Source organism: Marmota monax, unplaced genomic scaffold (assembly GCF_021218885.2).
Source record: "Marmota monax isolate L192 unplaced genomic scaffold, Marmota_monax_Labrador192_F-V1.1 WCK01_AAM20220418_F8-fsc00051, whole genome shotgun sequence".
Classification (NCBI taxonomy): domain Eukaryota; kingdom Metazoa; phylum Chordata; class Mammalia; order Rodentia; family Sciuridae; genus Marmota; species Marmota monax.
In genome coordinates this window covers 14,734,999-14,757,107 of record NW_026695202.1, presented here as the reverse complement: position 1 = coordinate 14,757,107, position 22,109 = coordinate 14,734,999, and the positions used below count along the sequence as shown (strand labels likewise).

The 22,109-nt window shown below is 46.5% G+C and overlaps 1 protein-coding gene across 1 annotated transcript in view; it reads left to right on the top strand.

Moving 5' to 3' along the window:
• Positions 1-22,109, top strand: part of Efcab6 (EF-hand calcium binding domain 6) — a 192,422-nt gene that overhangs the window by 65,773 nt on the left and 104,540 nt on the right. Inside the window, 3 exon segments of the mRNA XM_046429560.2 lie at positions 13,948-14,058; positions 15,194-15,305; positions 20,532-20,696. Of these exon segments, the coding sequence (XP_046285516.1) occupies positions 13,948-14,058; positions 15,194-15,305; positions 20,532-20,696 (388 nt within the window).

Genomic DNA, 22,109 nt, shown 5'->3' with positions numbered 1-22,109 from the left:
ACCAGCCCCTGCAGCAGACGGCTCTCTTGCTCTTCTTAAAGTTTACCAACACCTTGCCCAGGTCCTCAGGTAGGATCTGGGCTATCTGCGTCACGGCTTCTGGGGTTTGTTAAGATGGTCATCTTGGGTCAGGATAGCCATCACTGCCGACTGGTGCATGGGATCTGACAGGCTGTCTGGATTTTCGACATTTCTCTTTATCCTGACATTTCTCTGTATCCTGTGGCTCCCCGTCACCTGAAGGTCTGCTTTGCCATATCTTAAATTCTTATTTAAATTTTGTCCCAATTTGTATTTCCTATTCTATCCAAGGACATTTCTTTGTAAGGTTCTATCTTTAATGGTCCATCCATTGTACTAAAATGTCCTTTTTATTTTCTGTTATACTTTTAGAGAATACATATATTAAGTTCCCCATACTGTCACAGTTGCTTGGTTGTAACCTACTTCTTGGATTTAAATGGTGATTGTTAAGGTCTTAGGACTGATAGGGAGATCCTACTGGATTCTACGAGGAAAGAACAGGCAGGGAACGAGAGCAAGAGGTAGAAGTAGTGGGGGCCGGGGTCGCCTGGCTGGGTGGGCCAGGCTGATGTGCAGGTGGGGCCGGGGGGGGGGGACACAGAGGCTGCCCGGAGAGGGCACCCTTAACTTCTTCCTACCTTTTACTAAGAGCATCATGAGATTCATCTAAATTTAGGCTTAACGTTTCTATGATTTTTTCCGTGTACTTACCAGGAGGAGTCCATGTTTACAGCTGGGCAAATTTTGTATGACTTTTAGTAACTTAAGAGTTCACTAAAAAAAAATCTATGATAAGGGCTGAGGTGTGTCTCAGCAATAGAGTGCTCGCCTAGCATGTGCGAAGCGCTGGGTTCCATCCTCAGCACCACATAAAAAAAAAACAAATAAAAATAAAGGTATTGTGTCCAATTACAACTTAAAAAATCTATGATAAATATTCATAGCAGCTCTATTCATGATCATCCCAAGCTGGAAGCAGCCCAGCAGTAACTCGGCAGGTGGGTGCCTGACCTGCACACCATCCAGCAGATGCCGGTCAGCACAAGAGGGTGTGGACCATTGTCACACACAGCCGTCCCCTCCGAGATGCCAAAGGAGCCGCCTCAAGTGTTGCCACAGTAGGACGCCGACGTCCAGCGTGCTGGGAGAGGCAAGACCACGGGCAGAGAGGGGGCGGTGACTTGCCAGGTCAGGAACCAGGGGAAGGGCAGCAGAGGGTCCCTGGGTGAGGGGACCGCGCGCTGAGCACAGGAGTCCACGTGCATCTGAGCACATCAGGACTCACAAAACTGGATCATGAGGAAAAGTCAAAGGCCTGCGTTTGAATTTAAGAAATAAAGTGAAAACACATGTTAGGTTTCTTCCTAAAGGCAAACAATATGGGGAAGAATAAGGAAGGAAGGAAAATAAAATCCAAAACCTACCTCCATGCAGAATGATTTGAGAAATTATTCCTATCCAATTTAAGAGTAGATAATACAAAAAAAAAAGATAGGTGTGTATTTGAGTTTGTTATTTTTTAATAGTCAACATCTAGGTGTTAAATTAAAAACCCTACAACTTGGTAATAAAGCATAAAGTCTTGATCTAAATAATCTTATAGAGACTTTAAAAGCTGCTTTCATATATATTTAATGGAATATATATATTTTTTAATGAAAAAATGTAAATGAATGTTAGGCTTTAATTGCACAGCTAACTTTACCTTCATTATAACATCTGTGCCTTTCAATGTTGCCTAGACTTTTCTATAAAATAGATCTAGTAAAAATAAACCAGTGTTAAATCTGAAGAATGAGTTTAAGGAAGAGGATGGAATGACCTAGCACGTTGGTGGAGAGGTGTCTGTCCACCTGTCCTGCGAGCTGGTCTTCAGTCAGAAGCGTCTCCTGCTGATGGTTTCCCCTTTCGCGCCGGTGGCCCGGTGGCCTGGCAGGCGCTGTGCCACAGGAGAAGTAAGCCACTCAGCCCCGACGTGTGAGGGAGGATGCACACTGGGAGATGTTTCCGGTCATTGCTAAACCCCTTTGACCCTGGCTCTAGGATCTCTCCGTTTACGTGACATCTGGGAAAGGCAGCACAGTGACACAGGAGAACAGGTCTTGAGTGACAGGGCTGGGCCAGGGGGTGTGGCTCAGAGGAGAAGCAGGAGGGTGCTGTGGGTACCAGACGGCTCCACATCCTGACTGCGATCTTAGTCTGGCCACACACTGGCCAGAGTCCAGGCAGAAAACAGATGGCCAGTCATTCTTATTTTTTATTTTGAGAGCGAGTCTTACTAATTGCCCAGGCTGGGCTTGACTTTTTGATCCTCTTGCCTCAGCCTCCCAAGTCATGGGTGCCACTTTGCCTGACTCTTACAGGTTTCTGAAAGGGTCTTTGGCCCATGTGAAGACAGGAGGCAGTGAAATCAGCACCAGAGGCAGCAGCTTGGGGCCAGGGGGAAGGGAAGCCAGGAGAACTTCCTTCGCCTTAAGGGGCAGGAGAGGAGGCAGTTCCTGAGTGGAACAAGAGCTGTGGCTGGAGGAGGGTCCCCGGCCTGCAGCAGACAGGCTTTGTGGGAGAATGCCAGCCCGGCCAGCCGCAGCCTGCAGGGAGCAGGCTGGGAGGAACTCAGCCCCTCACCCTCCACCTGCTGTGCCCGGTGCCAGCCAAGCCCAGCTGAAAGCCAGGAGTGTGAGAGTCCAGCTGAAGCCACCCCTGGGCACTGTGCAGAGCAGAGAGCAGAAAGTGGTCTCAGCACAGTCTCCAGTAGGAGCCTCAGCATCCTTTCAGGTCAGAGGACCCTTGTCCTTTCAGTGAAGACCTCGAGCCACTCAGAGCCCTGGAGAGGCCGGTTTGTCCCCGCCCAGGATCTGAACTGCTGGCTTCCCATTGGAGGCCGTGGTAGGAGGGAAACAGAGGCGCCCTGCACAGAGCTGCCGAAGTTCATGCTGTCCCATCGGGAGGTCCCTGTGGACAGTCTCTCACCGTCCATTCTGTGGCCCCTTTCCCTGCCAGCATCTGTGCTGGACAGCATCGTTCCCTGGTGAGGCGCCCAGCCTGCCTTTCCACAGTTCTCAGTCCTGGTGTGCGTCTCTGTTGGGCCACGGTGTCTGGATCAAGTCACAGTGTGTGTCCTGTGGCACGGTGCCCTCCCCCACAGGAGGACTGGACTGGCGTTATGGGCAAGGCCTGCAGCCATCTGTCAAATCATCAACTCCAAATGATTGGGCAGGACCACTGGCCACGTGCATGGAGTCTGCCGAGTCTGGCTGGGCACAAATCGCGAGCCACTGAAGCAGGAACAAACTTTATTTCTGAACTCCCCCAGCACACTCCACACACACGCTCCCGGGAACTCTCCTGAACGCCATGCTGCTCCTCCAGGAACCACCAACCGGAAATCCCTCCTCCAGCACTTCCCCAACCAATGGGAACTCTCTGTGAATCCCGGCAAGAACTCCAAAGTAGAGCGAGAACTCCAAAGTAGCAGGCCGAGGTGGACAGCAGGGGTCTAATATACACAGCTTAACATGACCATTATCATCTCAATGACTTGCTGGCGTCACCTCTCAACCACTCCGTTCTGGCAAAAATGCCATGCGTCATTCGGACTCGGCTATGGCTCTCAGCAGGAGTCTATCGCCACCCTTCTTCAAGGCAGAGGGGTCCCTTGGTTGAAAGTTGTGCTGCGATTGGACGTCAGGGTGACAGGGCAGCATCCTGGAGGTCCCCAGGTGATGGGTGTGGAGACACACATCAGGCAGGGGAGGCAGATTTGCACCAGGGATCTGGTGTAACCTTGGCCAGGTGTCTCTACAGTCCACCCAGAGGAAGGCGCAGCTGGCCTCTGCTGTTGGCAGGGTGGGTTCTCGGCAGGCAGCACCAGCTCAGCTCAAGGTCAGGAATCCATTTTCAACCTGCCCTGCTGCCGCCATTCCTGCGACTGGCCATGCTCATTTTTGTTGGAAGGCTATGTCAGCCCTGGGTTACTTGGGGTGATGAGTGACAACACAAGTCACTTTCCTCCCTGTCAGGAGCCACTACACAGGGGCATCTGCATGGGACACACATTTCTTTCAGAGCTGTAATTGAGGTCCACTGGGGGCCTCTTCCAGGCCTTTCTGTCCCCAGTCTTTTAATCTCATTCTCCCCGAGTCCCTGACCAGCCAGCCAGCTGTCACTGCCCGCAAACCCACACAGAGCGTCATGCCTTCTTCGGGTAGGTCCGTCTCTCTGGCGGCACTGGTCTCTGCCCCCCCCCCCCCACTGGGGCAGGGCCCTGAGGGCAGGACTGGCTTTCCTGGGAGGTGGGGCAGCATGTTGGGTGGCCATCTGCTAGCCAGGCCCGGATCTTTCTTGTCACTCAAGCACGAGGAACTTCCTGAGGTGCAGGTGTGGGTGGAGGGAGCCCCTGGGGGCAGGAGCGGGTGCCTTGGACGTCTCAGGCCGGTTCACATGTACTCTTTGCCTTGTTCAGACCCGCGTGGGCCTGGCCTCTCGTAGGCCATTTCCACGTAAACGAGTGTCACATCCAGCTCTGTGACTCCCCTGTTTAGCCTAGGTGGTATGGGTTCACGGTCACTTTTGTCTTGTGGTCAGGCATTCAGACTGTCCAGGCCTGAGGGCAGGGCCCTGTGTCCCAGCTCTAGGGGTCTGTGTGAAGCACTCCTTGTGAGGTTTTTGGAAGGGCCCACATAGCCTCCCTTCACCACAGGTGCCGGTGGTAGCATTGGGCACCTGGGTCAGAGGCCCACGCGGGACAGCGGTTGGCGTTCCAGCCTGGACCACCTGTAAGTGATGGTACTGTCTACGCCTCGGTCACATTTGCAACCTTGTGAGTTACCTGCAAATGGATCAGAGCAGCAGGAGCAAGTTGTCCCCCATCTGGGACACCCTTCCAGCCCATCCTCTTCCTTTGTGATCAGTGGCACTCTTCACCTGGGGGAATGTTCCCACCCAACATGCCACAGACCGCCGGGTTCCTAGGAACTCTGCAGAACGCAGGCCTCGCACTGTCTCAGGTCTGTCTCCTCCACTTGGGCCTACGCGTATCTTCCTAGAGCCCCAGGACATCCGCTACCAGACCAGTCCAGAAGTGGGCACGAGGTTGGTGAGAGTGAGAGGAGAGGACAGCGAGGGGGGCTCCAGGGACTGGGCAGGGAGAGTCCGCCCCAGGGCCTCCACCTCTCCCTCCCCTAGACCTCACTCTGAGTTTGTCAGGGTTGGAGGAAGTAACTTGTTTGTGCCTGAGGGCCACACTGGAGGGCTCCTTTAGGTGCTCCAGGTGAGACTGCGGTTTCAAACTGGAGTTTTTTAATTGGAGTTGCTTAGGCTCAGGCCTAAGGCCATCCTCATATCATGTCACTGAAAAATGTTTGAAATGAATTTTTGGTGGCCGCACAATGCTTTGTCAACAGAGAGGTTCATGAGGGTGCTTCGTGTCAGCCTTTAATATCGCTGTTTAAAAACCCTTGCTAATCTCATAAGCAAAGGTCAGTTTCTTATTGTCGCTTAGATTTGCATGTCCCCATTGCTATTGGGGTCATGTGATTTTCTTTTTTAAAAGTCAGATGTACTTCTCTAAATTGTTTGCTCGTGTTCTTTGTCTATCTTCTGCTTTTAAAATCTGTTACCCCAGCTTCATTGAAGTGTATTTAATAGAAAATAAACTCATTTCTAAATGGGAGTTTAACGGGCTTTGGCAGTCATTCGGGTGTAGGTGGGCATTTTTGCTGTGCTGGCAATGGGAACCTGGTCCTCTGGTCACCGCTGACCTGCCCCCGTCACTGTCATTATCAGAGGTGGGTTCCCGCAGACGTGCTGTTGGGCTGGACTCCTCTCCCGGGCCATCCGGTCAGGCCTCACCCTCGTGTTGCATGCTCTGCTCTCCACTAGTCCCACCCTGGCTGGTGGGCGTTGGGCTGGTTTGGGTTTGGGGCCAGCGTGGGAGATGCTCCAAGGAACACCCACGAACAGGTCTTGTGTGGACATGTGTTTTTGTGGCTCATGGGCACATGTCTAGTGGTGCTGTCACCAGATTGTGTGGCGAGCATTCATTTACACTTGTGGCACCATCAGCCTGTTCTCCAAAGTGCCCGTGTTGCCCTGCGCCTTGGCCTGGAGTGAGAAGGTGCCAACGGCTCCACTGCTGGCCAGGTGCCTCCGTCTTCTGTTCTGGTGATGTGCAGACGGGTCTCCTTCGGGTGTTAGTTGCAGTTTGCTGATGATTTAACGGCACTGACCCTGTTTTCATGTGATATTGGCCTTTCATGTACCTTTCCCCATGTGTTTTATTGGTGCATTCTAACTGTGTGTGACAGGGGAGTCACTGCCACATATTCGTACATGCACACGATGTGATTTGGCCCATTCAAGGCCACTTTGTCTTCCAGCTCTTGATTTGCCTTCTGCATAGTCTATCAGAGAGAATTTCACTGAACATTCTATTTGATTTATTGTGCCTTTCATTTCCAAGATTTCTGTCTTGGTTTCATTTCAATATCTCTATCTCTTTGTTAAATTCTCATTAATATCCTGTATACTTCCTAAATTCATTTAGTTGTTTTTCTGTGTTCTCTCAGAATTTATTGATCATTTTTCTAATCATTCTTTTGATTTCTTAATCTGGCATTTCATCTACTTCAGTGTCTTTGGAGTCAGTTGCAGGTGAATTATTAACTTCAGGAGGATCCTGTTGTCTCGTTTTTTCATACTTCTCGTATTCCTGTGTTGGGGTTTGTGCAGTCTGTTGGGATGGATTTTTGATTGATGTCTTTCATTAATTTAAGGAATTTTCTTTCTATTCCTTATATGTTAATATATATTGAATTTTTAAAAATACTTTTCCAAATAAATTTTGATGAATAAATAAGTTTTTCCTCCATTACCCTACTAATATGGTGAATTACATTCATTGATTTTTCAAAAGTTAAACCAACCTATGTGTCTTAGGATTAAGGTTCACTTGGTTGTACCTCATTATCTATTTTGTATATTGTTGGGTTTACTTGCTAAATTTTGTTAAGAATATTTTTGCATGTTTTTCCAGGAGTGATATTTGCCTAGTAGTGCCTTTTCTTATAAAATCTCTGGATTTGGGATCAGAGTAACACTGGTCTCAAAAAATGCCTTGAGGAATGTTTCCTTCCTGAACTCTGCCATCAGACTGGCATTAATTTATTAAATGTACAATTTAATTCACCTGAGAAGCCATGTGCACTGGGACTTTTCTTTGGGGAAATATTTTAAGTCACAAGTTAAATTTTGAAAAGACTAACATAGATCTATTCAAATTTTCTCCTCCTTTTTGGGTCATTTTGGTAATTTGTGTTTTTCAAAATAATCCATTTCATCTTATTGCCAGATGTATCAGCATAATGCTACTTGTAACATTCTCTCATCATCTTTTAAAAAAAAAAACACCACTTATTTTAGAGCAGCTTTACGTTAACAGAATGACTGTGGAGGTAGCCTGTGGAGTTCTAGTGCACTCAGCTGACTCCATTGTTATTAACGTTTTTCATTACTGCACTTTCACAATTAATGAATCAGTATTGATATATATGTCAACTAAGGCCCTTAAATTACTCATATTTCCTCAGTTTTTCTCTAAAATCTTTTGTTGTTGTTGTTATTGTAGGACATTATTTTGGGATGCCCCATTACATTTTGGGATGCCCTTAGACTCCTCTTGATTATGACAGTTAATCAGGATCTGGTTGTTTAGTGACCTTGCAAGCTTTGAGGATTACTGGTTAGAAATTTTAAAGAATGTCTTTACTTTGGGATTTGGCTGATTAGACAGCAGTAGCGTGTCTTTTGTGAGAAAGGCCACAGAGGTGAAGTGCATGGTCACCACATCACTCCAAGGGTGCTTGGTATCCGTATGACTTTTTGCTATTGACGGTAACCTTGATCACCTAGCTAAAGGTCATGTTCTTTCCAACTTAGGTTTATTATGTTATAAATGTGACTCTTTTATTAAAGCATAAATTTAAATCTTTAAAAATCCATTCTGGGAGCTAGGGTTGTGGCTCAGTGGTAGAGTGCTCACCTAGCACATGTGAAGTGCACTGGGTTCAATCCTCAGCACCACATAAAAACAAATAAATAAAATAAAGTTATTGTGTCCATCTACAACTTAAAATTTTTAAAATTATTATTATTTATTATTATATTCTGATAATCTCTATTTTTCAGTTGAAGAATATGGTATATTAACATTGAAAAGAATATTCAGATGTTTAGTTCGAGTCTCCATTTATTCTTTGTCCCCTCGGTTTTTAAAAATTTTCTTCTGTTTTGTTTTTTCTTTATTCTTTTCCTTTTGCCTTCTTTTTAGATGATTTGAATATCTTAAATATTCCATTTTAATTTTCTTGTTATTTTTAGGTATATTTCTTTGCATCATTCTTCGTTGTTGCTCTGAGGTTATAATAAGCACTCCTAACTTGTTCCAGTTTGCATAGAGCTGATCCTGTACCACTCACATAAAACAGAACCTGTGCAGGCATATAGGTCTTGTTCGGCCCGCCATGCCATTTACACTATGGATGTAGTGCCTGTGCAGAAACCCCACAAGACAATGTTAGTTGTAGATTTATAGGTACACTAAGAGATAGCAAAGAGTCCTTCCTCTTCTCGAACATTTTTCATTCCAACCCTTTCTCCTTCCTTTCTGAGGAGCCAGGCCATCTGCTGTCATTTCCCTTCAGCCTGAGGACTTCCCTGGCCGAGCTGTTGGTGGCTAATGATGGGTCACCTTGTTTTTCTTTTTATTTAGAATGTCTAATTTCTTTTTCGTTGCTGAAGGATATTTTCTTGGACAGGAAGTCCATGGGTGACATTTCTTTCCTTCAGCGCTTTCTGGCATCGTCCCCACCGCTGGCCTTCCGTTGTTCTGGATGGAAACAATCACTTCAGTTCCTGCTCCAGTGTGTAATGGGTCGTTCTTCTCTTGTAGAATTCAAGATTCGCCTTTGAGGGCCGTGGCTGTGGCTCAGTGGTGGAGCACGTGCCTAGCACATGTGAGGCTCTGTGTCCCATCCTTAGCACCACATATAAACAAATAAATAAAAGTATTGTGTCCATCTACAACTAAAAAAAAATTAGGAAAAAAAAGAGTCACCTTTGAGTCTGACTTACAAATTAGCACTGATGCTGTGCCTTTGCATGGCTTTGTTGTGTGTGTCCTGCTGCTTGGTGTTTGTGTTGTGTCCTAAATCTGTAGATATATATTTTTAATCAAATTTGGAAAAATTTGTCCTTCGTTTCTTTAAATATTTTTTCTTCCCCACTCTCTTTCTCCTCTCCTTCTGTGATTCCAGATACATGTATATTAGACCCTCTGGTATTCTATAGCATGTTTTTGAGTCTCAGATGAGATTTCCTATCTTTTGACTTATTATGAGCATATTTTCATTCATTTCATCAGGGACAGTTATTATCATTGCTTTTAAAATCCTTGTCTGTTAGCGTTAACATTGGGTTATCTCTGTTGATTTTCTTTTTCCCTTAGTGTATGCTCCATTTTTCTTGTTTATATTTGGAATGCATCTTAGAAATTTGGAATGATCGATTCAGGAGATAATAAATTTGAATATCTTTCCTAATGAATTTAGTATATTTTGGTTTAGCCACTGTATTGGTTGGACTCAAACTGCACACTCTGTTTCTTTGGTGGCAGTCCTGATCTGAGTTCAGCTCCTTTGTGCTTATCTGAGGTATTTGGAGTGTTTTCTGAGCATGTGAGCTTCAGGAGCCAGGCAGAAATGTGGTGAGACAGATGAAGGGATTCCTGTCTGGCTCTTTCCCTTCTAGGACTTTCTTCCTAGTGACCACAGGTAACCAGCAATTGGCCTTCTACTTTCCAGAACAGAAAGGCTTCTTTTTTAGTTCACTTTTTTGAACTGGCGCTCGTGCCCCACCTCATGCTGCAGTATTAGCCTGAGGCTGGAAGGACTGAGAGCGGCCCACCTCCCCTCTCTCAGCGTGGATTCCCACCAGCCTTTCCTGCTTCTGTTCACCGTGCCTCCTGCAGCTGTTTTTGGTGTTACCCCAGAGTGCACAGTGATTACCTGCAGGAAAGTTGATCCTATAGAATCTTATGCTACCACTACTGGAAGAAGTCAGGTTTTAGTATTTTCATATTAATTTCCAAAATAAACACTTTGTTTGATGATGTTAGTGGTTTATTGTGCATAGTTACAGTAGATAATGTTGTTTGGCTGTTTGATATTTCTGTTTTACAAACATTTTTTATTTTGATATAATTAAATAGTTTAGGGTTTCTTATTTAAGAATAAATTCCTTCCTATTCAAGTATCAAATAAGTATATACCTAGGTTTTCTTCTAGGTTTTTTTGTGTCGCAGTTTTAAATTTAACTTTTAATCCATTTTAATTTACTTTAATATCTGGTACCAAGGGAAGATCTCATTTGGTATTTTTCCTAAAAAGAAAGGCAATTTGGTAAGCAATATATTGATGCTGATTCTATTTTTAACAGTAGCCATAATGTTCCTATAATAGGAAATTAATTTCCAACTTGCTGAAATTTAGGATGGAAATTAATATTGTCAAATTACATCAAAGTTTGGGAAAGAAAAACTGTGTAAGAAGGAAACATTTTTTTGTGTGTGAATAGTAGCACACCAAACCCAGGACCCTTGTCTAGCTGACCTTGTCTCAGTGCCCGACAAATCCACTCGTCGGTCTCCTCACTGCCATGAACACGTGCTAGAAGTAGGAGTGATGACCTCTGCCCACCATTAGCTGCTCTGATCAGGTCAGTAACAGTGCTTTGGAAGGGTCAGGGGCTCTATTCTGGATCCTGAATGGTGGGTGATGACCAGGAGGGAGACGGTGGGTGAGTCCAAAGCACTGTTGTGAGGGTCAGGGAGGAATGAGCGAGGCTGGTTTCAGATCTGACTACGCACCACAAGGGGGATGGGAAAGGACTGGGGATGTGGCAGTGGCACAGGAAGCCCATAGAGGGTCCAGGAGAGGGAGGAGCAGACCCCTTTAGAGGAGCTGCAAGGGTGATGTGCTGGCTCAGACAGCAGCGGGTGCCTTGGGGAGGCTAGAGGCCAGCAGAGCCAAGCCTCGCAGCTTGGAAGTTCCAGGACAGGTGTTATCCGAGGAGTGGTGGAGAGGCACGGGATGATTTTAAGCAAGGGGGTCATCTGATCAGATCTTCATTTCAAAAAGTTCTGGCTGGCGGGAATATGGAGTAAGGCAAGAGCATTGGAGAGAGGCAAGACAAGTACAGGGAGACTAGTTAGGAGATGGTTGCAAAACCCCGTGTTAGAGAAAACCGGCGCTCGGTGCTGTGTGGTGGATGGACAGCTGGCCGGCTGCCCATGGAACAGTCCAGACTGAGTCTCAGGCTCCTTACTTTGTTTCATTTGCTGGCAGATTAGTTCTTTTTCCTGAAGGAAACATGGGCAGACCTGGCCTTCTCAGGTGGTCTTGATCATACCAAGACCTCCATTTAGAAATGCCTGAGTCCTGGCACTCACACCCGTAGGCAGGATTTCATGTGGACTGTGCTCCTGCCACCTGTGAGGGCATTGCAGGCGAGAGCAAAGGGGCACGATGGCAGCTTCCCCTGTGTCCACCTTGCACAGGAGGGAGAGGAAGAAGATGGGCGCGAGTTCTTAGATGGTACCACCCAGGGTCTGGGCCCAGCGAGAGTCTAAAGTATTTCTTTCCAACCAAGCCTTGGCCAGCTTTGGATTTCACATTTGATGAAGGCAAGTGCATCTCCTTCCCAGCTGACTGACGGTCCCTTCAGTCTGTTGGTTCCTCCCGGTGGCCCTCTCAGTTGGGACTGCGATGCCCCATGTGGGTCTGTGATGCCCAGTGTGGGTCTGTGTGCACCTGCCCTTGCCCTCAAAGCATCCTCTGGAAGCCCAGGAATACTTTCCTGATGACTGATGGGGAAGCCAGCCAGTGCCCCACCCCCAATCCACGCTGGCAGCTCCCCTTTCACTTGCAAGATTTCTAGGTGGACACACATCACTATCCTAATCGTAGGGGATACGTGTCAAGACCCTTGAGAGGAACTGTCACTACGCAACGGCTCACTCTGTTCCCTGCACAAGGGAAGCCAGTTGGTCCAGAGGTGAGGGGGTGGAACTGGATCGGGATGAGCGGGTTATTGGACCCTCCCTGAGAGGGCCATCTTGCCAGGAGCTGCCTTAGGGACGGATTCTATAGGAGGTGGGTGATCACAGGCTGGTGGGCACCTGCTCACAGGTGGAGGTTGTGGCCAAATGACCATCTGGTCCTAATCTCCTGGTGGTGGGAGGTTTTCCAGCTCTGCAGTTCTCCACGCGCCATTCTTGTCACTGATTGGCTTGCCCCAGGGCAATTCCGGGGACATGGCACCGTGCACCGGCTAGAGAGGGAGCTGCCCCGAGGTCCTCCTGCTGGTGAGCAAACTCAGGATAATGAAAGAAAACTTACTTCACGTGATCATCATGGAAGACGAGCTCAAGTGAAGTTAAATAGGGAGTCAGGCCCCAGACCCCGTCTCCATGCTTCAGAACACAGCCTCCCAGGTGGGACCAGTTCCTTACACAGGCTTCAGGTGCGCAGACAGCCTCTGGCTGCCCTCAGCTCAGGGTTGGAGTTTGTGGAGCACTGAAAGTTCTTCCCCAGCAACCTCCTCTTGCTCGCGCTCCTGGAGGTTTTAATCCCTGCATGGGGTAATCAGTCCGTCTACCCAGCGCTCACCCGGGCAGCCTGTCTCGTGCCCACTTGGCGCCTCATTGCTATAGTCCAAGGGTCTTCACCAAAATGAGCTTTTGCCCTCCTGCTGTGGATGGATGGGGCGATACTAGTGTGTGGGTGACCACACAGAAGGTCAGGCTGTGTGGACACCCCTGTGGGTCGTCCAGCCTGCGAGGAGGAGAAGCCTGCTTTTTCTTTATCCCTTGTCCTTCTTCTCCGGGGCCCACTGCTCCACTCTCTTACAGGTGAGAACAGAGGATGGGAGAAGGAAGCCACTTGCCTGGTCAGCCAGCCGGAAGGGACGGAGTGGGAGTTGCAATCGGGCCTTTCTGAACCCTGCACGGGCTCCTGCTGGTTGCTCCTGCTGGCTGCTCCTGCTGGCCTCATGTGACTCCAAAAACACTGGGCCCTGAGTCATGGGAACATATTGATTTTGGAAATTTGTTTTTGAGCAGTTTTCCAATTATTTGTTCCTGCTGAGACTTCATCTGCACAGCTTTTCTACTGCTGCCTCCTGGCTTCTTCCACCTGAATTTATCATCTTAATGTTTGGCAGTTGAGAAGCCCAATCCCCACTCACAGGGCTGGAATCCAGAAGTCGCAGGGCCCTGGGGGAGCTCTTGGGGAAATCCATTTCCCATTTTGTGGCTTCTACAGGCCGCCTGCTCCTCGGCCCTTTCCTCCCTCTCCCAGCCACCAATGCCACATCCTCTCCTGGCTGCAGCTTTCTCCATTTTTAAGAACTCACATGATTAGCTGGCACCCCCCTAACTGAGGGTACTCCTCCACCCCAAGGTCCACCCTTGACACGTGGATGAAGTCCCTTGGCTGTGTGAGGTAAGGTGAGGTGTCTACAGATGCGAGGGTCAGGACATGAGCACCTAGGGGCCTACTGACCACAGCCACTGAATGAGCCTGAAACAAAGTGGACCTTGGAATTTAACCAGCTCCCCTCTTTCCTTCCTGGCATGTGCCACCACCAACAGACATGGAGACGGAGAGCGTGGAGGCGGGATCTGTTTGTTTTTTACTTACTTTAAAAAAAAATCAATGTGTAGTACTCTTTTACTAAATGATTTTGTTTACCTTGGGTTTGAAATGTCATATAAATTCATTGCTTCCATTTTCAATTCAATATTAAGCATCTAATCTGTGTGGTATTATAGAAAAAAATGTTTAATATCTTTGCTTTCTTTTAATCTAGATTTGGACTTAAAACCACCAGTAAGATCAATTGGAAACATTTTTTAGCATCATTTAATGAGCCTCAGGAGTTCGAAGTCAGTTATATGGTTTCCTCAAAAAAACCAAGTAGGTATGTAAAAAAGGAAACTTTAAATTTGGTTACACAAATCATAATATGTAAAAGGTTGAAGAACATCTGAGTGATTCTTTTTTCCATTTCTTGAATGACCAATTAGTCTCCATTGAATCATTATCAACTTTTACATACCGATTATTTTTCATACATTTTTCTTATTTAAAATACTTTGAACTATAAGGTTGGTTTAATTAAGATTCTAGTTTCTAGTTGGGAGAAGTAGGACCTGAAGAGACGGTGAGCGAGTCTCATGCTTGGGCGGGGGTGGCGAGGGAGCTGGAGGGCTCCCGGAGAGCACCGCCTCCCGTGGTGCCCCGAGCTCTGGGTGTGCCCTTAAGTCCCATGGAAGGGGACAGTGCTGACGGTGTCAAGCACTGTGAGGCACAGGTGTCCTGGGTCCTGGGCGTGTCTGCGTCCCTCTCAGATGTGTGTGACTTCAGCTCACACAACCGTACAGACTGGGGGTGGGGGGCACAGAAATGTGCAAGGGAGGACTTACCAGGGCGTTTTGGAACTTAGACGCTCGTTCTCAGAAGTCCTTTGCTTCTGCATTCTGTATCGATCCCCCCATGAAGCTTAAGAGAAAACCCAGGCTTCCTGATGTCACATGGGCACCAAGAGCACTGAGCTCTGTTGTAAAGCAAAATGTTCCACACAGGCAATGCCCGTTTCCCTGGGTCCCTTCCCTCTCTGGAGTCTCTTTAGTATTTAGTGACTGCCCTGGTCATCAGCCTTCCGGTTACTCGGAGCCCCTTCCTGCTCCTGGGATGCCACTCTGTGAGTCCCTGGAATCGGGGTGAGTGAGCTATGACACGCTGTCTATGGCCGGTCTCGGGGCGATCTGTGGTCTCTCTCCTGGTCTTTTTTGAAGTCAGAATCACAGATTTGCAAGATGGCTGACCAGCATGGGGGCAGGGCAAGGGGATGGTGCCACTAATGGATGCTGAGAGGATCACACCCACAGCGGCTGAGTGACAGTGGGACGACACAGGCACTTTCCACTTCTGGCAAGAGTCGTCTACAAAGAAAGTATTATTATAGTTGTTGTGACGTGCTTGTTTTTTGCATTAAGAAAGGACGAAGTTCAAGAATATAATCTTTCTCCTATTTCTCTCCTAATCCATTATAGCCTTGGCTCAAGAAACCAACCTCAGAAGGAAAATATTGTCACCAAGTTATTTAGACACGGTGAAGACAGCAGCTATATGGCGTTGAAGAAAGCGTTACTGATACCCAACACTGTAAGATCTGAAACCCTTCTCATTGAAAAGCTCATTGTTTCTAAGAAAGCTAACACTCAGAGCAAGACCAATAAAAACTCTGTAGTCACCCATTTATCCATCCAGCGAACATTTTTGAGCTCCTGCTGTATGCTGGGGCATGCAGGACTCAGCTCAAAAGCTGAGCCTTGCTTGTTTGGTGCCAAACGAATCTCAGTGCAGAGAGCCAAGGGCCATCAGCAGGGAGAGGGCGGCAGGGCCACTAGGAATGGTGGGACTTGCATCAACCATGCAGCTACCACATACCCCCACTTGCTGGAGCGCCCACCCTGACCTAAAGGCCACCGGCTCAGCCACGTGGTGCCCGCAGCAGGGCCGGTTCCTAGCTGCCCAGTCGCTGTTGACTTTCTGCTGTGCTGGGCGAGGGCCGCGCCGTGGATTGGCCACTGGCTTTCTCTTGCTGTGAACTTCAGTCCGTTCGCCGTAACGTTTATTTGAGAAAGCAGTGCTTCCCTCGTTGGTTATTTATTAAGCATTTTTGGTAACTGAGTCTCTAGTAAATGATGAGTAGGGTGAATTACTTGTCCTTAGACTCCAGTGGGGCCCTGTACCAAAGCTTCCTTACCTAGAGCATCACTTTGCATCACCGTCCCAGGTGCCGACCCAGGGGAAGGTGCAAGCTCTAGGGCTCACGCGGGGAGCCCACCCTGCCTGGCATGGCCTCAAGGCTGGCGGTGTGCCCGCTGTCAGTCTAGGCTGCCATCGCTTGGGGTTTCCACTCCCACTGTGGATTCAGAGGCGTGGGCTCGGTGCTTCTGGGGTGTCTTACCTACTTTAAACACAGCTGTCCCCTTTATCTGTGAGATGTGCTCCCAGGCCCCCTCCCCTCAGATGCCTGAAGACAAGGGTAGGCTGAGGTCCCCACGGCCAGATGCTGCTCCCTGATGGCCCCACCCGAGGAGCGCATCCCAGCCATTCGTCATTTTGTGAACATGGTGGGTCAAGGGTACTTACACAACCTGTATACAGCCAAGTGCACGCCACTCTGTGTGTCTGCCATCCACCAAAATGGTGTGAAGCAGCGCGTGTTTATAGGCCTTTTCCCCTGTTATGTAGTTGAACTTATAAATCAGGCACAGTAAAAGATAAATAACGACAAATGATAAAAAATTAATAAATATGCTTCCATAAAAGTTATGTGAATGCACTCTCTCTTGCTCTCTCTCTCTCTTTCAATACTTTCTTGTACCATGTTGTACTGACCACAGCTGACCGAGGATAAAAGTGAAACCAGGTACAGGGAGATGACTGTAATCCTTGGGACTGTGTGACTGGCCTCTCTGAGTGAATAATATTAAGCACCTACTGTGTGCCCGCCCTGTCTAAAGTGATTGGCAGGTACACACTTGGTCCTCTCACTACCCGTGTGACGTGGACATTATCATCTCCATTTGACAGGCAAGGAGAGGGAGCCTGGGGCTGGGGCCAGCCTGAGCCACCTGGCTAGTGGACCAGGGTTTCCAACCAGGCTGCCTGGCCCCACGCAGGCTCAGGACGAGCCTCCTGGGTAAGAGGGCAAAGGCTGTGGTGTGTGCGCCCAACTCAGGTCCAGTTACTCTACTGAAGCAGTCATTTAGTGGAGTTTCATTTTTAGTAGGCATAACGCTGACCACTGCAGACACCAGGTGGTGTCAAAGTCAGGGCTGCGTTGCCCACCAGAGGCTAGCCAGCACACTGGGAAGTGAGCTGAGAGCCCAGCCCGCCAGGCCCCGCATGCACAGGGGCCGAGCAGCTGGGTGGATGGCACAGGGCTGCTGCCATTGACAAGCTCACCCCTGGACTCGCACAGGCAGCAATGACGGTCACACCCCCTGAAGACATGCTGTGAGGAGTTTCTGACCGGCATGTCCCCCCTCCATTTTTCTTGGTCTTGGCCAAGAAAAGGAGGAGAGCAGGCAAGGGAGCCAGGAGTAGGCAGGCTGGACACTCCCGCTACAGAGAGGCCTGCAGAAAAGCTGAAGAAAGGCTGCTTCAGGTCGCCCTGAGTGGGCATCCCTCCCACTTGCTGTGTGTGCTCCCTGCGGACTCTGCTGCCCTCCTGCAAGTGGCCCTGGGCGTCGCGACCACTCACCTTTCAGTCAGGCGTGGCTCATTTCCTATGGCCACGTGCAGTGTGCATCCTGCCTCCTCACCCACGCTTCCTCCTCCTGGTATTATTATTATTATTATTATTATTATTATTATTATTATTAGTGCTGGGGACTGAACCCAGCACCTTGTGCTTGCAAGGCAAGCTCTCTACCAACTGAGCTATATCCCCAGCCCCTCCTGCTATTATTTATTGGTGACATGATTTCATTATTAGAAAGCCCAAAAGACTCTTCCCCCAAATGATACAATTAATACTAGAATTTGATTCACTGGGATCAAGATCAGTACACAAAGACCGATAAATTTCTAGAAAACTGTAATAAATAATTAGAAAAAGAAGAATTTTTAAAGTATTGCTAAAACTTTTTTAAAAAATCAAATACCTATAAATATATCTTAACAATGAAAGTGCAAATTCTCTACATTGAAGAATACAAAGGTTGCTTTTAGAAATAACACCCGTCCTTCACGAACCCTCAGAAGCGTGGAAGGAACACTTTCCCCCGCATCCCAAGGCCAATGTGACTCCAAGACTGAATTCACACAGGGGTGTCATGAGAAAAAATGCAGATGAGCACCCTTCCTGACTTGGTTGCACTCTCAACCAAAAATAGTAAGTCAAATCCAGCCATGTCACAAGCATTGGATGCTATGAACATGTGGGACTTATCCCTGCACTGCCAGGTTGGTTTAACTTCCCCCAAATCAATGAACATAATACATAATATGAATAGAGTTAGGGCTGAAACCATATAATCATCTCAGTAGATGGAGAAAAAATATCTAAAAACTCCAACACCCGTTCAAGATAAAACTTTCAACAAACTTGAAACAGAAGAGAAAATTTCTTAACCCAATAAAGGTCATTCATGGCAAACCCTTAGCTAACAGCATAGTGATGATAACAAAAGAATGCTTTCCTCCTATGGTCAGGAACCACACAAGGATGCTAGCCCTTGCCACTTCTATTCAGCATCGTGCTACTGTTCTCTACAGTCCAGTCCGGAAAGGAAAAGAAAGAGAAGGCATCCAGATTGGAAAGGAAGAAATGAAACTAGCTTTATTCTAAGACAATGTGATTATATCTGTAGGAAATTCTAAGGCAGAGAGAGGGAGGGAGAGAGAGAACTAATAGCATTCACAAAGGTTGCAGGATATAAGATTAATATACAAGATTATATTTTTGTAAACTAGCAATGAACAATCTGAAAATGAACTTCAGAAAACAATTCCATTCTGATAGCATCAAAAGAATAAAATTCCCAGGAATAAATTAACCAAAGAAGTGTCAGAATTGTACACTGAAAATTATAAAACACTTAGAAGAAATTAAAGGAGATGTAAATGAAGAGACATTCCATATTCATGGATTGGAGGACTCAACATTACTGAGATTCAGTTCTCTCCAAATTAATCTATGTATTCAGTACAAATGCTATCAAAGTCCAACTGGCTTTTTTATTTTTACAGTTAAAAAAAAAAAGATCTTAAAACTTACATGAAAATACAAAGATCATGGAATTGCCCAAACAATCTTGGAAAAGAAGAATGAAATTATATTACTTAAGCCTCCTGATTTTGAATTCTAGAATAAAGCTACAGTAATAAAGATTTTGGAACTGGCATAAGGATAGACATATAGATCAGTGGAACAAAATTGAGAACCCATAAATACTTATCAGTTCACTTTTTGACAAATCTAATGGGGAAAAGGATTTCAAAATGCTGCTGAGAAAATTGGATATTCATTTCAAAAAGATGATAAGGATGAGGAGACACTGGAACACTCCCACACTGTTGCGGGGCATGTGACCACCATGGAAAACAGCTTCTTTAAAAATCAAACCTAATTTACCATTTGACCCAGCAATTCCACACCTAGGTATAGGCCAAGAGAAATCAAAAAAAGTATAAGTCCACACAAACACATCGCAAATATTCATAGCAACATTGTTCATAATTTCCAAGCTGAAAATGATCCAAATGGTCGTCCGATGGTGACCAGATATTAAAAGATATTGTAATACTGATAGGGAATAAAAAGGAACAAAGTGCTCAAGCATGCTGTAGCATGGACAGGCCCAGCCACACTGGACTATTTGAAAGAAGCCAGACAGAGAGACCACGTGTTCATGTATGGTTCTGTCTACAGAACCCATCGCACAGAGAATGAAAACAGTTGTTGCCTCAAGCTGTGTGGAAGTAGGGAATGGAGTAAATGTACTTCTTCTGGGGTGGTGACAAGGTCCTACCATTAGTGGTAACGATTATACAGAAATTATTAAAAGTTGCCACGATCCCTTATTTGGGCATAAAAGTTGATTATCTCTCCCAAGCCAAAAACTAAGCATGTATATATATATATTCCCTGATTTAATTTACCCTAGAGGAACTTATTTCCTTTTCAGATTTTGGGTCTCTCTTAGTAAGCACTTTCCATGTAAGTTTTGTTGCATTGATATTCACAACATCTCTCAGTGAGAGGTAGGGGTTCTTTCCCCTCTTTCCAGTAAACAGGACCTCTCAATTTTCATATTTAATTTACTTATTGACAATTTTTAATTCTGGGTGAAGAAATGTGCCTCAGAGTATCTTGCTCATAACATTTTCTTTGTGTGGTGTGGCTGAAAGTGATCTCGCTAAGTAATCGCCCACTTATTTAATTGATGAGGTTGGTCGTACTAAGCACAAGCATAATTAATATTCTTAGTAAATTGGCAAGTTGTAATTGAACTGCCGGGAAGTTCTGAGCCACCAGGTGGGTGTTGGGAGGACTCTTAACACCGTGGACACCCCTGGGAAGGGGGTCAGCCTGTGTCCCAGAGATGGGCCTCATCCCTCACCTGGCCATCTCCTGCCCACCTGGTAGAGAACACGTAGGCAGGGTACTGGGAAGGTTCTGGTACCCCCAGGCCCCTGCTCTTGCACATGTATGACATCATGGTCCTCAATTGAGGTATTCTCATTTCAAATCATAATGCTATTTTGTCAAAGCTCATTCTGTACCAAATTATGCTAAATATATATAATACTTTTCCTTCCTTTTCTGTCTTTTTCTTTTTTAAATTCCCTTGTGTACTACATACTCGTGCTCAGAAGCGTAATGTAAAGATGACAGGGGAAGAATTGTGACACATCCTAAATTGCATAATTGTAAACTTAAGTGATTCAGAATTCAAAGAACTAATGCAGACACTGGACCCCGGGGGCACTGGAATGGTCAGCATCAGTTCCTTCATTGATCTGCTAGAGAACACCAAGGTAAGTTTCCTAATGACTTCGCTTCTGCTTTTCTCTTTATGGCAGGAAATTCAGTAAAATAAAAGATGCAGATGAAATGTGGTTTGAGTCAGTTAACGACTTCACATTTTCAACTGAATTAATTTTCATTGTAAGTGAGAGTTCACAAGTCATTTGATTTAACTTTTACTTTCCAAATCTCATCAAAGGACAATATTTGACACTTCTGAAAACCCCTCTGCGGACAGCACTGTGCTTGTGACCGTGCCTTGGGGGGTGTTTGTGACAACTACAACATGCGGCTCACCTTTTAAGAAAGCACTGCTTATTACCTCTAGTGACTGACGCTTGCTTTTAGTATCTGTTTCTTTTGCATGGAGAGTTGACATTTTATTATTATAAATGCATCTGTAACCTTGATAGCTATTAGCATTTAACATTTTGAGACTTTTTAAAGAAACAGATTAGTTTCAGATAATGCAAAAAAGGATAGGCTTTAGCAGATTCTTACTGCAATGTTTATTGAAGATGTCTTTTTAACAGGTACAAATTAGCTTCTGATTTTAGATTTAAGAAGCTGCATGGCTATTTGTCTACATCAAACTGTCACAGAAAAAGTGATGTCTCCAGAGAAGGGTCCCAGAAGTTTCCAGAGGTAGGGGGAACTTGACTCGGGACCAGAGGGGTTCTTGGCACATGTGACAGAAAAGAATTTCGGCATGCACCATGCAAAGTCAGAGATAGAGGTTTATTTAGGAAGTAGATACACACTGAAGGGAGAGTGTGGGCTATAGAGAGTGAGAAGCCTCACCTGGGGTGGGGGCTCCACTGTTTATAGATGGGCTGTAGTTAGGGGCTGGACTGGAGGTGGAGCCAGGGTGGAGCTGGGCAATCCTGCACCAGTCTTCCCTGAGCTTGCAGGTCAAGGGCGTGTTGCTCAGGTTCACAACTGTGCTTTCTGCACCTTAGTGGCTTGTGGGTGTTTCCTTTAAGACTCAGTCTCTCTCCTTATCCTAAATCCCTATCTCAAACCAGTCACATCCAGAGTTGCACCTTTGCCTCAGATATGACATTTCTATTGAACGGATTTCACTGGGGTGCCTGGCTTTGGAGACAGGGTTGAAAGCCTTTGACCGATGCCTGCTGTGTCTTGTTCTGGTGGATTCTGGGTAGGATGCAGTTAACATCATGATTGAGTCCTTCCCCCTGTTGTGGGTTCACACCGTGGTCTTGCAGAGTTGGGTGCACATCCATTGGTTAGCAATGGGCAGTTTATTACAGGGAACGTCTCGTGTTTAATTCCCTTCTCTTGGTACCTCTAGAAATTGCCGCCGACATGGTGGAGACAGTGTTGGTGGGCTCACTAGGGAGCTCACTGACGATATCCAGAACTACAAAGATGAAAATGATGATAAAGTCCAGGATCCCAACACA